Raw genomic sequence first — 17,671 nt, 5'->3', positions numbered from 1 at the left:
ATATCAGCATCTGGTGAATAATATCTGGTTCAGCAGAATCATGTAGAGTAGGATTAAATCCAGTTCCATAAATGCAGTCCATGCTCAGAATGCTTTTAATTCCTGTGTAAACATAAAGATGAGTTCATAGGCCTTGATCTGGTTAATTTTTACAATTCCAGCATAAAAAATAGTTATATCACCAGCTTAAAAGCACCTTGATGATTTCTTCTGCTTCAGAGTTGTTTGGAATTTGAGAGGGAGGAAGAAAAGAAATAGTGAGGGTTTATCTATATGATTGCAAACCTGCTATATACATTGTCAGGGGTACTGACAGATCTTATAATTTAAAGCTCTCCTGCATCTGCTATGATGCATATCAGAGCCAAATTCACCTAAAACTGGAATGCGTTAAGGAGAATTAACACATAATACTTTTAATGATCTATTTAAGAAGTTTAAATTATTAGTCTATAAATAAGTATTTGAAATTCCAAACTTTAGATTATACTGATAATGATTAAAAAGTAGATCTGTTACAATTCAGAAGAATGTTGAAATTGTTGTACAATTCAGAAATGTTGAATACTGGGTGGGGGGAGGGGGCAGGGGAAGGGAAGTAATAAATAGTTTAAAAATAAGAGGTTCTCTTATATGGACCTGAGAACTACTGGTGTTTGAACTAGCTTAAGTAAAGGATTTATAAGTCCTGTAGCTCAAGATTTTCAAGTATTAATGGCTGCAAGGAATTAAAGGATTAAAAGTATTTATCATAGGGTTTTTTTAGAATTTGAATATGGATACAATGCTTGTAAATACGTTAAGGGAAACTGTTTGCTTCCTATGCATGAAAATTCTTTTTATTCTTGTTTCATAAGAATCTTTTGTCCAATTTATATTGTTAGCTTTCCTTTTCTCCCTCTATTCCTCTCTCTTTCCCTCCTCTCCTCTCCTCTCCTCTCCTCTCCTCTCCTCTCCTCCCTTTTTTCTTTCCCTCCATCCCTTCATCATTTTTATTGCTTTCTTTTTATTCCTTTTTGCTTTCTTTTCCTTTTCTGTCTTTCTCACCTCTATTCTCCTTCTCCTTCCTTCTTCTCCTTCTTTCTTACTGTTTGTTTTTTTTTTTTTTAAGAAAGGTCTTTGGCTCTTCATGTTGCATAGTCTTAATAACTGGGAAATCTAAGGGCTGGCAGGAGACTGAATCCCAGCTACGGGGAGTGCCAAGATTGATGACATAGCAGAGGTGACAGGCATAGTCTCATGGGGAAGCTTGTCAGCCACAAAAAGGCTGAAGAGCACTGCTGACCAAATAAACAACAGTGCTGGTATGAAATAAAAAAATTAACTACAGGTAACATAAAATGAAAAAAAAAAGGGTATTAGCCTTATTCCATGAAAACTGCTGTTACTATTGTTGTTACAACTCTTTACTCTGTTCTCTCTCTCACTGTTACGTAATATGATAAAACAATTCTAATTATGTAACAAGTCTCTGCTCTAAGATTTTGCAGCGAAGAGGGATAGATAGAAACATCATAATACAACAAAGCAGAAGCTGATATATTACAACAGAGAACAAACAAATAATGTCCTAAGATCATTATATCCGGCAAGTCCCATTTTTTAAACTACCTTCTATAATTCTTTTCTTCCACATCATTCAAAGGATTTGGTTAATTTTACACCAATAATCTAATATATTGTCAGTGTGACAGCAATTTTAATGATCACACTTGGTCTGATTAGAACATTTTAATCATCCTGAGTGTAGGGAAGTGCACTGGAGTACATACTTGATCTAAATGAGAGTGCAAAGATGTAACCCAGTATTAAATCGAATGTCAAGAATATTCCAGCTGTAAATCTAAACCTGCCTAATCACCTGTCCCTTTCTCTCGAAAGGATTATAAGCAAAACACCCACAGGCATTTTAACCTTTCCCCTTATGCTATTTTCTATTTGCTAAGGACTATATTTCCCCTTCCTAAAACAAATTTAGAGGTAAAATATAAGTTAAGCCAAAGAGTTATGGGCACGAGCCTGTATTTGTCTAATGACAGTAAAGCACCAGGAGCTGACAGTGTTCACATGCAATCCCTTGACCTGCTCTGCATAATCTCTCTTTTTTTGCCTGATCCTGCAGCTCTGTGTGATGTAGGGGCTCTTCTGTTGGCAATGGAAAGTTTTGTGTTCAGACTGCCAGTCCCCATGGGGCACTGCCTGATTGGTATAGCCATGTAGCAAACTTCCAACTTGCCTTGTCCTTAGCTGGGGTTCAGGAGGATGTTATTCCATTAATAAATGGAATACCTATAACCTCACTTAAGAGGACACTGTAGAAACGTAGCCTGCCACTGTTAGCATAGGCTACTGTGTAACTCACCTTTGAGATGGCTTTGCTTCTCTCAACATCCTAGAGAAACTCGACAAAACAAAGCCCAAAATGGGGAAATAGTGGATACACTTTCTGTCTAATAAGAAATCAATGAAACATTTTTTAAGCTGTAATTGAACATAAATAAAAAATTTTCTTTCATCCTTCACTTAGGTACTCAATAGATCGAAACACAGACCTGGAGAGGTATTTCAATATTGATGCCAATAGTGGAGTCATTACAACTGCCAAATCTTTGGACAGGGAAACTAATGCTGTTCACAATATCACGGTTTTGGCTATGGAGAGTCGTAAGTAACAATTTAAAGATTTTATTGTCTGTTTATCTGTAAAACTTCAGGCTTCACTGTGATCAGCTGCACTGAAATTATGACAGTTTCAAACCATGGCAGGTAAAAATAGCTTCTTACTCAATGTAAAAGAAACCTGTGTGATAAAAACGGATTAAGTGTTCACTCTTCCCTTTGCCTCACACCATGTGTAGTTTTTGACCTCTGAAAAAAAAGTACAAAAGAACATGAAATGTCTTGAGTCAGCAGTCTCAGACCAGATATCATTAGAGGAAAAGTGATATGGAGTATAGAGGAGAGCAGTTATCCCATCTCAGTGATGGCGGTCACTTAGGGTTGATTGCTGTTGGCCAGCCACAGCATTCTGAAGAGTTATGAAGGAAAGCGGATGTGAAGGCGTGTGTGGTTTCCACTGTAGAGGATATTTTGTGCTTGGTATCTTTTCTAGTGTGAAATGAAAAGTGTTGAAGAACTGAATCCTTCAAAGACGTACAACAAGAATTTTGTTAATGCAAGTTTAAACCTAAACTTGTTCAGGTCTGAATACATTCTGTGAAAAACTACATATTTTTGCCTTTATATTTGAAGAATTTATTTCTTAAAATTTCATCCTTATTACTACTCTGTTGGGCTATGATAATAAAACAGTTATCAGTTCTCTGGCCCACTATTTTAAAAATCCTTACTTCTTGCTTTCGTTGAGGTTAGTTTAATGTTTAACCTGAAAGCCAACATTTATCATTTAGTGTTTGTATGAATTTATCTTGCATTCTCAGAAGTAGAATTTTGGTCTAGGAGGCCAGCATCGAAACCAAAAATTTTTCTGGATAGTAACAAACCTGACAAGGTAGCCAAGGGGCATACCTGACACAAGTGATAGTATAGGAGCAAAAGTAATACCTTACAATGCTTTAATTTATCTTCATGGCCTGCTTGGTTTTCGATAAGGTTAGATCAGCAGAGGAAACAGTTGGTGTCAAAATCTCTTACTCCTCTGGTATTTCACGTGTGGAATAAAAAACCTAAACAAAACACCTTGTGATCTACATTTGGATGCGTTTCTCTAAATACTTACAATATTTACTAAAATGTGGTCACAATACCCTATAAAAAGACAGATAAATATTTGAAGCTTTGTAAAGTTCTTCATTCTGCCGTACTTTATCACTAATATCACCATTTGTGGTAAAGAAATAGTACAATCTCTCTTTTCTCTACTCCAAAACGGAAGTGTTTTCTAGCAAAATAATTATAGCACACGCTGATGTCCTTTATGCTTAGGAAAAAAAAAATCTACTGTCTAAGACTAAATGAGGCACTGGACTCTGAACAGATTCATATTTTAGCTAGAGGTGTGCATCACTTTAAGAATGTTACTCATATTTAAGGTGTTCAACATGTTAATGACAGTGTTGAAATACTTAGTTGTGTGTGCACTTTAAATACTTTGGTATTTACTTGGGAGCACAGGTTCCTCTTTTTTTCTATTATACATAGCTGAAGGAATTCTGTTTTTAACTTCTTAATAGCTGATCAATCTAAATTGCAAAAAAAATGTGTTTAACCCATAACAACCATGCTATTTGTGATATGAATAGTGCTGTTCTGGCTAAGTATACTCCTTGGCGATGGTTTTACATCTTCTTGCTCTTATCCTTCCATATGATGTGATTCAATGGATTCAATGCTGTGATTAGTGAGTTAGGTTTTCAGTTTATTCCTGAGAGTAAAACCTTAATTTAATTAAAGTGGCTGGAAAAAAAAAAAAACATTGTTTCCACGAGGTCCAGAAGATCATAGAATCATAGAACAGTTTAGGTTGGAAGGGACCTTCAAAGGTCATCTAGTCCAACCCCCCTGCAATGGGCTGGGACATCTTCAACTAGATCAGGTTGCCCAGAGCCTTGGCCAGCCTGGCCTTGAATGTCTCCAGGGATGAGGCATCTACCATCTCTCTGGGCAACCCATTCCACTATTTTATCACCCTCATTGTAAAAAAATTCTTCCTCATATCTAGCCCGAATCTCCCCTCTTCTAGTTTAAAACCATTACCCCTTGTCCTGTTGTAACATGCCCTTGTAGAAAGTCTGTCTCCATCTTTGTTATAGGCCCCCTTAAGGTACTGAAAGGCTGTGATATGGTCTGCCCAAAGCCTTCTCTTCTCCAGGCTGAACAAACTCAACTCTCTCAGCCTTTCCTCATAGGAAAGGTGTTTCATTGCACTCATCACCTTGGTGGCCTCCTCTGGACCTTCTCCAAGAGGTCCATGTCTTTCCTGTACTGAGGGCTCCAGAGCTGGATGCAGAACTCCAGGTGGGGTCTCACCAGAGCAGAGTAGAGGGGCAGAGTGACCTCCCTTGACCTGCTGGCCGCGCTTTTTGTGTTGCAGCCTAGGAAATGGTTGGCTTTCTGGGCTGCAAGAGCACATTGCTGCCTCATGTCCTGTCTTTCATCCAGCAGAACCCGCAAGTCATTCTTGGCAGGACTGCTCTCAATCCCTTCTTCCTCCAGCCTGTATTGGTACTGGGGGTTGCCCCAATCCACGTTCAGGACCTTCCACTTGGCCTGGTTGAACCTCATGAGGTTCTCCAAGATCAAGCCAAGAGCTTCCTTTGTATTTCTAGGAACAATTATAATGGATTCGACATGTATATGCAAAAGAAAAATGCAAATGAGATGTACTGACCCAGAAAATAATGTGCAAGGAGCAATTTTTAATTGTTTTGTTGCCTTCTTTTTCTATAGAGAATCCAGCACAAATTGGGAGAGGGTATGTAGCCATCACTATCCTTGACATCAATGACAACGCCCCTGAGTTTGCCATGGAGTATGAGGCAACTGTCTGTGAAAACGCTCAACCTGGTCAGGTATGGCTTGATTGGGGTTTTTTGTGTTTATTTTTATTAGATAGGCAGCCATTCCTTATGAAAGCCAGACAGCTTTAAGATAAAATATAACCAGCTTATGCTGATAAAAATGACGCTTTGACGCAGCACAAGCAAATATTAGTCAAACCCAAACATCTTCACCATACCTCTGAAGAGAAAGACTTGGGTGTAAAAATTATTTGTCGAAGGTACTGTTAAAATCTCTGGCTTTCTTACTGCTATAACTGACATAATTTGCTAAACTGACCTAATTTTGAATAATATTAAGAATGCTTACTTCCTCCTAATTTTGCTAGGAAGTGGGAAGTCATAACATGGAGGTTATTCTGAGACGAAAGGACTAGCATTCCTAGAATGAGTAGGGACTTTTATTTCCCTTAGGAGAAAGTATGGGTCATTAAGGACACCATTTCAGAAGAGAAATATGTTCCCCAGGGTTTTTAACTCCCCAGATATCTCCCAAGTAGTACCATACTCAACTGAAAGTATTTGGTGTTATTTACCCTTGGTGTCTCTCATGTTTGGACTTTTCCTCTCTACCTTGTGTGACGTCAGAAAATGTATAGATTTTCTCATTCTCTCTTTTTTTCTCCCAGAAAACTAGTAGATGTTTCACTCACATAGATCCCACGTATTCCCTGGAAGACTTTGCACTTTTGTGTGTTTTCCCACAATATTGTCCTTCCTGTAGCAGACATTGTTTATTGCACATTTCAAAATCACAGCATAATTTAAATCCTTAACAGAAAACACAATGATTATTAGCTTGTGTTCATGAAGAATATAGAATAGCATGCTCTTATTGGAATACCTGTTTGTTACTCTGAATTGCTAGCTCTTGGTATTCATTCCTTACGGATTTTGAGCAATGATGGCCCTATTTTTTAGAGGAAATTTTGGACTAAGTTTTAGAAAATTAAATTGGAAAAATAATTATAATAATAAAAAATAAATCCCAGGAAATATTAATATACTTATGACTTGTGTTTTTATTTTTCATGCTATTAAAAAAAAAAGTACATGAGTTATTGCCCAAAAGCGTAATCTTCTTCTTGTGAAAGTTTACAACGTTGATTGTAGCCACTGCTAACTACGTTAAGGGCCAAGCAGAAGACACACTTCTTCCACTGCTATGCAGTTTATACTCCAAGCCCTGGAGAATGACAGGACCTAACTTTCTCATAGGCCCTGCAGGTCATTACTTTTGGCCAATAAAATTAGTACAGGGAAAGTAAAAAGTCACATTTTACTTTTAATCCTGTCTGTACATACTTAAGAGATTAGAAAAGCAAAAAGCAATAAGAACGAGGCTCAAGGGAGGGTTGATACTTTGACAGGTAATAGAGGGATTATACAACGCACATGTATTTATGCTTCTTATCATTCCAAACAATGAAACCCCAATGAATCTCGAAACAGGTGATCCAGAAAATCAGTGCAATTGATAAAGATGACCCACCAAATGGCCATCAGTTCTACTTCAGTTTAACAGCAGAGGCAGCAAATAATCACAATTTTACACTGCAGGACAACAAAGGTAAGGACATTTTATTTGTGTAAATATTCATCACTAACACCTTTCATTTTGAATGTATCATGCTGATTATGACATACCTAAACTTCTATTCAGGTAAGGACATAATTTAAGTTATAATCAGCCTGCAAAATAATTTTATCTCTAGATTATTTGTCAAAGAAATTAAGCTGTTGTTTGAATCTTTTAAAACCTTGAGCCAAACAGAGCAGCTTCTTTTTTTTTTTTTTTCCCCAGAAGTCATTCTTTTTTTTTTTTTTTTTTTTTTTTTTTTTCTGTATAGGTTTTTATCTAAATTAGATCTTACTTTGGGTCATTGACTGAAAAATGTCCAGGAATTCATGTTGTATTAGTATAACTCAGGGCATAAAAAATAAGTACATAGTAAATCAAGATTTTTTTCTCTTTTTGGAAAAACATATCTTTTCAGTAAGTATACCATCGATTGAAGAATGTTTTTGATAATGGAAGCTACCTACAATATTTATACAGACTTCTAATGACTATTTCTGAAAGACTTATGCAAAGACTCCTGTTGACCTCACGTTTCTATTAGTTAAAATATCTAAGAACAAGCTTCTAATTAGTGTTCTCATTAGTTGCATTGCACAGCATGGCAGCTGGGCAGCTGGGCGTGTATCAGTCAGTTGGGCTATTAGCTGGAGCAAATATAACTAAATAGACGCTGTGTTACTCTTGCATTGCTCTTTTATGGATCAGTACAGAGCGAGAGCTACAAAGTCATCCTTATTAATACAACAAGAAAAACAGACATATGGTGGACTAAAGGATACTGTTTGTACAGAAAGGCTTTGAACAACATTCGCTAAGTATATGTGACCTAATAAAGTTCTCTCACACAGCTAATTATTGCCTCACCCCGCATGTTGTTACTGACATGCTTAATTTTCTTCATATGAGCAGTTTGCAGTTCAACAGTAGAGACTGTAATAGTAATAATGATCAAAATAATAAAAATGCATTAGAATAACACTCTATTCAGAAATCTGACATTATTACAAGTACTGTAAAGTATTTATGAAAAGACAAGCCCTCTTCCAAGGAACTTACAATTTGGAAAAAGTAGTAATAGACTTTTGCAATGCCAGTAAAATCAATGGAGTTACAAGACAAAGCAGCAGTTGCCTCTCTTGACGTTAATTAATTTTATGCATATCTCATATGTTGCTATATGAAGAAGTGCTTGCATCTTTTGCCAGATAGGTCATAATAGATGACACAATAAGATAACTTTACAGGACTATTGTATATTGGTCTATAGACAGATAGATAGATAGATGGATAGATGAGTAGATAGCCAGCCAGCCAGCCTGGCCGACCAACCTTTTCTATACATTCTAGGAGATGTAACTCCCTGCCTCTCAGGAGCTGCCAACCTATATTGAACACAGTGAGTTTTGCACATATTTTCTGGAACACATGGACTTTTTAATCTCCCAACTCAGAGCAACATTGGACCACACATTTTAGATTTATTATATTAGTCAGATGAGACTCAAAACAAATGCATGTCTCTGTTACATGTGCACTTACCTGTCTTTGTGCACCAACTGGAATTTTTGCATTCAAAAAATATTTCATTGGTCTTCAGAACTTATTCTCCTATTAATACGTTAATCCCTTCCATTAATATGATATCTATATCTGTAATAATTAAAATAGATCCTTGGAAATTAAAAAGGTATCTTGATAATTATTCTGATCACTGCAAGGTGATTTTTTTTTTTTTTGATAATGAACTCATCTTCAGCTGTCTGAAACTGTGTGGAACTGTGAGCTTAACTAAAAGCAAATATACCTCCGCAATTTTGAAACAGTCTTTCATGTGAAATAGAAACCTTTTTCTTTAATTAAGTAACATTTCTTAGCTGATCTTATCTTTGCAGGTTCAAAAATGTATGACCAGGAAAGATAAACTTATTGAAATAGTATAAATGTGTTTATAAATTCTTTTAAGTGAAACATTATTATTTATAGGCTTGTGTTGTAGAAAGGGCATATATTTTATATTTATCTTTTTTATTCTTTTATCTAGATAACACCGCAACAGTATTAACTAGAAGAAATGGGTTCCGAAGACAGGAGCAGTCTGTTTTCTACTTGCCAATATTCATTGTGGACAGTGGAACGCCTTCACTTAGTAGCACTAATACCCTTACCATCAGAGTCTGTGATTGTGATGCAGATGGTGTTGCTCAGACATGCAATGCAGAAGCATACATCTTACCTGCGGGACTTAGCACTGGAGCCCTGATAGCAATATTGGCTTGCATCTTGACACTGCTAGGTATGTCTTATTTCTGCTACCCTTATTTTCTGTTCAAAGTATAGCAGCAAAAGATAGATAAATACATTATGTACATAAGATTCAACACCACGCCTTACCCCTCCTCCCTGCCCCCCCGCAACAATTGCTCTAAACAGGGATGCCTAATATTCCAGGCAGAACAGCATTTTGTATCATGAGCCACACAAAACCTCTAGTTTGGAATTTTCAAGTTCAGATACCTTGTTTCTATGTCAAGCTGCCTCCAGACATATATATGAAATAATAGTAAAAGAAAAAAAGATAACTTGCATTAAATGTAATATTTAAGAGGTAGACAATACAGTTTAAGGAAGTATTTGGCTTAGCATATCCACTATATAACCAGTATCAGTGTGTATCCATTTTTCTGAGATATAACTATTTTTAGATATGTATTAATTTGCATAGAGCAGAAGACATTCAGAAAATTCAACAGATGTAATTTACTGATGGGAATCATCATATTTAATTGAACATTTTCTACAGAATGATCTTTTGTTGCTTCTGCTACTGGTAGAACAGTTGGATTTTATGCTGTACAGTGAAACTGCAACTAGATAAAGACAGTGGAAAACAGTGCAACAGTGTCAACACCCTAGTTTGGTTAGCATTTCTCATTTCATGACTAGTCCTTAAACAAAATGACTACATGGTAGTAATAAAGGCCCAGATCGAGGAGTAAAGACGAAGGATCAACCTGCATCTGGTTGATCTGCAGGATACAGGTGAGCAAAAGTACAGTTTTGCTTATTGTCAGAAAGATCACATGCTAACAAGGGCACCGATTTAGCACACAAGAATTTTCTTGAGTGTTGTCATCAATGGAGAGATTTTTCTGTTCCCTGGCCGTACACATTAGTCTAAGGGAAAGGGGAAGACCATAGCCTCCTCAGGTCGATACAATCCCAGTGGTGGTTTATCTGTCACTGTTATCCAAGTAATTTGAATAGGTGAAATCAAAAGACTTTTGTCCACACTTCTGTTCATGGCAGTATTGCAACAATGTATAGATTTCTTATCGACTTGAATTAACCTCACTATAAACCACTAGAAGCAAATGTCCCTTCTGCTACAAACATTTCTAAAGGACTGTTGTGGTTTAACTCCAGCTGGCAACAAAGCACCACACAGTCACTCTCTCACTCCCCCCTGGTGAGATGGAGGAGAGACTAAAAGTGAGAAAACCTGTGGGTTGAGATAAAGACAGTTTACTAAGTAAAATGAACTTCATATGGACATGAAGCTAAGTGGTAGAGTTCAAAAAGATATATAAAAGATTCTTTCATATCAACTGGCATTGACATCAGTGGAAAAACACCCATTTAAAGCTTTGGTCCAATGTACTTAAGAAGAAAAGTTCTGTAACAATAGCAATTCACTTCATCCCAAATTGAAATGCCATCATTTCTGTTGTATGTGAAAAGGGAGTTTCTGAAGATTACATAAAAAAATACTGTATATGAAATGCAGCCTGCCTTGGGCATGAGCTTTTCTTAAATGGGAGTCATATGTCTTAAAGAGCATTGAGTGGAGACATAGCATGTTACCAGGGAATAACTTGCTTATTCTACTCAGTACAGCAGGATGCAGATACAACCAATAAATCAAGAAACATAAGCTTTTTATTACAATCATTTTTAAAGTGTGCCAAGAAAGTGTTTGGTAAAGAATCGAGGATAAGATCTCTGAACATAGTGTTTGAATAATAGGCTGTGCACTGAAGAGGAATCTGGCATATGACCACCTTAAAGTTGACTTTATTGGCCAAAAACTTGGACTTACGAATTCAGCTGTCTGAATGCAAAACTGCTCTTTATCCAAATAGACATTTTTATGTGCTGTCATCACTTCCAGTCTAAACAGTTCGTTTTGAGTACAATTCAAAGCTGCAGGCACAGTTTAGGCTGCATTTGTATGCCAACCCTGGCTTTGAGTCCTGCATTTTGGTACTGTGTCCTGCTGCTGTTTTGGTCCCTGTCTGGTGCCAGTCGTTATAAGGAAGAGGTGCCTAAGCATCACTGCAGCTCAGTGAAGTCAAGTGTTGTTGCTTCTCTGGTCCCAGAGCCTTTCTTTTTCTCTCATTTGTTCCTAGAAGACATTTTCTGGATCAGCTGAATGGTAGTAGTACTGCTAGGAATTTACCTTCTCCTTTTCCCGTTGTTCTTTTCACATCCATTCTCAAGAAAAAATCTTGAAGATCCGCTATCACAGCATAAAAAATATGCTTCAGCTGTTGGCAAGTAGTTCCAGGGCTGGGACCAAGGGATGTGCCTTTTGGTTTAAGAGTTTATCAGTCAAAAGAGGAGACGGGCTACTGGATCAAAAAGTTTTTTCTCACACAAGTTTAACATGCAGTGCAAATCTAGTCACGTTCATCAATGTCATCTCAATGTGAGTGCTAGTTATAAAGCAGAGGAGGCATGAGATTTGCATAAACGTCATGGATACATGCATCCCGGCACAAGCATCTTGAGTTCTCAACAAGCTCTTACCTTCTGAAAGTTAGTATGATATACTTTGATATTTGACCTTTGTCTAATAAATAACTATTTGTCTTGACTAAGGCTCAGATTGTCTCATGGGATGTTTTAGTGTTATTATTTTTACTTAAGCAACCAATCAATTTTAGATAAGCACAATGTTTTCAGTAGCGCTAAGAAGGAAGAATGTTCCTAAATCATACTAATTCATTGTAATTGCATATAACATGGTGTAGACTATTCTTTCAAACTAAAATAATTTTTAAATGTTAAAAAGGTTTTATTAGAATTGTTTTACCTCCTCATATTGAGTGATGGAGATTAAATTCTGAATTTTATTCTACAAGAAATTTCCAATACTTTGTTAATTACTCAAGACAGCTTTATAATCATAAACTCTACAATGAGGCACTGTTTTGAATTTAAAAAAAAACCAAACAAACTAAAAAAAAAAATGCCAGCAATTTATTCTATAAAAAGCGTATGAAAAGCTAGTTATTATACTTTTTAGACTGTACATAATTTTTAGAGAAGTAAGTAGGTATTTTGTAACTCCTCTGAAAATTATATGGTAATATAATTCAAGGTAATTTGTTTTTCAGTTAGCATCTTCCAGACACAATAATTTCTTTTATAACAAGTGCTTAGCATTACATTTGTACATAAAATCACACAAAAAGAAGAAAATTCACCTGTAGATAACCCAATCATATTTGAGAGGTTAAAGACATAATGCTTTTTCATTATTTTTATCATCCATACTTCTGCATATAATCTAGTAGCACCACCTATTTTCTTAGAAACATGTAGAAAGCCTCCTGTTAGTGTGGTACTAGAATTTACAAATTAATGGTGCATTGACTAAATTTCAAAATACAGATAAGTTATTACTTTTTGTTGAAAGATGAGGAATTTGTTATTATTATCATGATATCACAATACCAAGAACCCAATTAAATCAGTACACATAATTATGTGATTCATAAACAAGAAGAAACAGTCCTAGTCATAAGAATCTTCTTCTCTAAATAGGTAAAATGTGTACAGAATGTGACTATTTAGTATGTGTGGGTTTTGGTCTTGCAGTTTTAAAAATGACAAATCTGTAACTGTTCTAATTTGGGGTATCCAAACTAAGCCATTTAAAAGGTGGTTGAGTATGCAACACAGAAGCTGTTTTCTAAAAGTTACAGAGCCTATTAGGGTCACTCAGTGTGGGCATTTAAAGGTCATAGTCGCTTTGCAAATATCAATCTAAACTGATCAAACAACAGTTATATATGAAGCTTGTTAACTGGGAATTAACTGCAGGTTTCCTGAGTCTTGGTCTCCGTAATCCTCAGATCTCATATGACTGTACTGGCAACTGCAAGGTATAACTAAATAGGTTATTAGTGTGCTGCTTAGATGGCTGGGGATCTCCAATCTTCAGCTTTATGAATCATGACACACCTAAGGCATAAACCAATGTGCAGATTTGCTTGCAGCTGATCCGGCTTATTGCTATAGTAAATGCCAGGCTTAGGGGTATAGTGTATACATGGCATGTTAATGCTTGTGATTTAGCTCTGTCCCTTACTGTATAGCTCTGCGTCTAGTCTCCCTCGGGTTGTCTCCGAGATTTTATGGCTTTCTTACCATTATGTTGCAGTTGCCTTGAGTACAAAAGGAAAGATTAATACTAAAACAGAGAAATATGTTCAAGTGACCTAAACCTGACTTTTTAGCAGTTCAAACCAAAATGGAAATCTCATAATAATTCCATAAACACACTGCAAAATGGCAAAGCAAAAAACCACTCTCATATTCAAAGGTGTTTGTTTAAATACTGATTTAGGTGAACTGAAACTACTGATATTGTCATTAAATTTATACTGACACAGTGATAAAACACATATTACCACAGCTAATACAAATAAAATTATACTTTTTCTTGGCTGTTGTAGCTGTTAAACAAAATCAACATTTCTAATAATTCAGGTAAATGAGAACAAAAACATTTTAGTTCTTTATTAGTTCTGGTTATTTAGTCTTTATAATTAGTTACTTCTAATATTGATTGGTTGGTTTATTTATTTGTTAAATCACATATGAAATCAGTATTGCTATTTCATCTCTTTAGCATGAGTTTGGTGTACCAGTATGGAGCCCAGCTAGTGGCCTCAATGTGCAATACATCTGTCCCTAAAGCTTTTCTGTTATATTATTTCTTCTCTAACAAGCATAAAATTAGGTTTTCTAGATGTTGGGCGAGTCACTAATGATGAACTTAATCTCTGCTTTTGTGATGACGTGATGTAGGAAAAAACCCTACCATGAATTATTGAGAAATGGATATTTTAAAACTATTTGCACTTGATTTAGATATCAGCGAAATTTGGTTTGGGCTTGTATTCATCCCTGGAGTTCCTGCAATGCAGCTAAAGCTTTGTTCATTTAGAGGTTAAACTTCATTGTTCATAGCTATTTGAAAGACTAGAAATTAATAATCTCATAAAGCCATCTAAATGCTAAAATATTTAACCTTTAGAAAGACTCCATATTTTTCTTGGCTTCAAGCAAGTGTGGTATGTACAAGGAATACTATATAAAACATTCATTGTATCTTGATTTTTATCGTACCTTTAGGCAGACCTGCCTACTAAGTTTCATACTTTTCACTTATTAGCAGGTATTTAACCTTCAAAATGAAATATTTTTAGAGAGACAGTGATGTTAAAATGCATTTACACTTGAGTAAAGGAAATTAGCTGCTTACTTAAATGGCAATAAAAATGTGGCAGTAAATGTTAAAATGAATAATTTTAAAAGTTGTGTCAATAGAAATTGTGGTTTAAATGTATATTTGTACCGTCGGCAAGCTAATTTGTCTTTCACTTTAAAATATCTTTTATAATAAAGAAAAACATTCAGAGTCTTTTTGATGACAATTTTATGTTCTCTGCTGTGTAATTTACAGCTCATTTTGTATTATACAAATATTAGAATGTTTTGAAATTTTACAAAAGCCACTTTAAAGGTCAAAATCTTACATTGTCAAACTGCTTATGTAAATATTGTTCAAAGCAAAATGCCCCAAACTAGTAGCTTCTGAATTCAGTACATAAAGCAAGAGTGTCAAACTCCTTTTCACCGGGGGCCACATCAGCCTCGCAGTTGCCCTCAAAAGACTAGTTACATTTATACAGTCCTAAAATTACATTTGGCCCTTTGAAGGCAACTGCGAGGCTGATGCGGCCCCCGGTGAAAAGGAGTTTGACACTCCTGACATAAAGCATGAATCAAGGCACTGCCAGGGGCAAAAAAAGTGATGCTGATGCTCCAGTAACATAGACTCACAAGGCATCTGTTAGTAAATGGATCATTATGTGTGTGCCTGGTAGCTACTGAAAAAACGGGGAAAAAAATGTTCCCTCATGTATTTGTCAAAAAGTTTAGAAAAAATATTGAACTTTTTCCAGTGTTATTTTTAGACATACATGGCTCCAAAGAGAAATTTAAAAAAAAAAGTGCAGAAAGTCCGCCTTTAAAGTCATCTCATGCTTTAACCACTTCCAAATAGTACCATAACATCTGTAGATGTATGATACAGTTTTCTGCATGCACAGTCTCTGAATGACTGGTTTGGTCTGACCAAGTGATTCCAATATTAAATCATGCCTCGTGATGTCTAGATTGATATTGATTTTAAAAATTCCTATCTGAAAAGAAGGGAAGAAGGGCTTTAAAGAATGGCAGTTCTATATCACACAATTTATGGAGGCCACTTTTGAGACTACCTAGGGTAGCTCAAGTTTAATTTTATCTACATCAGCTTTTGCTTTCCCAGATGTTTATACAGCATTTAGTTGGCATATCAAAGTACTGTAAGTAAAGACTGTAAACCTTAGGCATACAAATTCATATCATCACATTTTCTTAAAATTAAAAATAAACATAAAATCAGAAGAGATTAATTGAATGTGGAATTACACTTTTCAATGTACTGTTATTTTTACAGCCATAGCGATGCCTGTTATTTTCTAGGAGTATCATTAACTCAGCAAATGTTATCCAGATGCTACAATATAGTGTTAAGCATTTTCTAGGAGGATGATTCACACTCCATCATGTCTCGCAGATGGGTGCAATATTCATATTACTGGTTCCATATTTTGTGTGTCAGCAATGATGTTTCTTTACCAAAACTGTATTTGAACAAGAGCAGCCTTGATTTAGTTTCTCCTGGTTCTTTTAACTGTCACTTCAGTTTAATATTAGCTTTTAAGATGAAAGAAACTTTAAGGATTAAGATTAAAAAAATAATTACATTTCTAGCACTGGTTGATCCAATAAACTCCAGCCCTAGCAGTTTTCATTAGATGTAATTCATAAACCTCGAGTACAGTACTTTACGCTTTATGGGAAACTGAGGTCTTACATAGAGATACTTTTCATCCATGAACTAGGACAGTCTTATTTTACACATTGCTTAACAAGTCAGTGTACTCCAATCTACTTTTTTTTTTTTTCTTTTTCAGCAGAGATTTGCCATATATTTTAATTCAGTCACTTCCCAAACCACAGTTGTTAAATGCCATTCGGTTACTTTATGAATGTGCTTTTATCACTTGGGCAATTAAGAGTTCAGGAAAAGGTCCTTTTTTATTTCATAGCTGTGAGAATGTTATAGTCAGACTGTAGCAGTCCTAAAATTTATGTTTAGCAGACAGCATAGTATATAGAATTAGAGATGAAGACGTTAATCCAGAATGGTTTTGGAAATAGATTCTTTAATGTCTAAAAAGCTTATGGTTTAAAAGCTGTTTAAGAACCTGCTAGGTTTCAAATCTAACTGCATAAATCGCCTGCTATTTCCTAGGGCCATATAAGTTAATGAGTATTTCCGCCACTAGGAAAATTATGAGGAAAATTTAGCATTGCTGAAACTCCAGTCTCTCTGTCTTCCAGTTCTTGTCTTGCTGATTGTCACCATGAGGCGACGGAAAAAAGAGCCCCTCATTTTTGATGAAGAGAGAGATATCAGAGAGAACATTGTCAGGTATGATGATGAGGGTGGTGGAGAAGAAGACACTGAGGCTTTTGACATGACTGCCTTGAGAAACCTCAACATCATCCGGGACACCAAGACCAGAAGGGATGTGACACCTGAGATTCAATTCTTGAGCAGACCAACTTTTAAAAGCGTCCCAGATAATGTCATTTTTAGGGAATTTATCTGGGAAAGACTAAAAGAAGCTGACGTGGACCCCTGCGCACCACCCTACGACTCCCTGCAGACATATGCATTTGAGGGGAATGGCTCGGTGGCAGAGTCACTCAGTTCTTTAGATTCGATCAGCTCAAACTCTGACCAGAACTACGATTACCTCAGTGACTGGGGCCCTCGCTTCAAAAGGCTTGCGGATATGTATGGGACCGGACCAGACTGCTTATACTCATAGCCTTGGAACCTTTCTCTGAAAATGCACTGAAGAATACTGAAACAGAAAACTCAACCTTACAGACTGAAGAAAGTTGTAAATATTTCTCCATTTTTAACCTTTTAGGTTTTCTTCCCTTGATGGAACATACCTTCATTAGACTTGTCCTAGGGACTGCACTGACCACACAGAATATGAGCATTTGGTGGCATTTTTGATAAAATGAAATGCTCAGCCACGTTCAAATAGATAGCAACCCTCAAATACCTGCAGAGGCAACTCACTTTCGAGAGTATGTTACGCACTGTGACCTCAATGAGCCAATGGCACTCTGTAGATGCCTTTGCAGTACT

General features: G+C 36.1%; 1 protein-coding gene across 2 annotated transcripts in view; it reads left to right on the top strand.

Moving 5' to 3' along the window:
• LOC135986155 (cadherin-7) overlaps nucleotides 1-17,339 on the top strand; it is a 70,187-nt gene extending 52,848 nt beyond the window's left edge. The window contains exons 7-11 of one of the 2 annotated variants that reach the window (XM_065629978.1): nucleotides 2,528-2,664; nucleotides 5,410-5,531; nucleotides 6,972-7,089; nucleotides 9,143-9,394; nucleotides 16,846-17,339. In XM_065629978.1, the coding sequence (XP_065486050.1) occupies nucleotides 2,528-2,664; nucleotides 5,410-5,531; nucleotides 6,972-7,089; nucleotides 9,143-9,394; nucleotides 16,846-17,339 (1,123 nt within the window). Of the gene's footprint in view, nucleotides 1-2,527; nucleotides 2,665-5,409; nucleotides 5,532-6,971; nucleotides 7,090-8,448; nucleotides 8,493-9,142; nucleotides 9,395-16,845 lie in introns of those variants that run through there. The other variant, XM_065629979.1, reaches the window with a different exon arrangement.
• Nucleotides 17,340-17,671: the final 332 nt, after the last annotated feature.

The sequence above is a fragment of the Caloenas nicobarica genome, chromosome 2 (genome assembly GCF_036013445.1).
Source record: "Caloenas nicobarica isolate bCalNic1 chromosome 2, bCalNic1.hap1, whole genome shotgun sequence".
Lineage (NCBI taxonomy): Eukaryota > Metazoa > Chordata > Aves > Columbiformes > Columbidae > Caloenas > Caloenas nicobarica.
The sequence above is the reverse complement of the archived record's forward strand: the minus strand, read 5'-3'. Positions and strand labels throughout refer to the sequence as shown.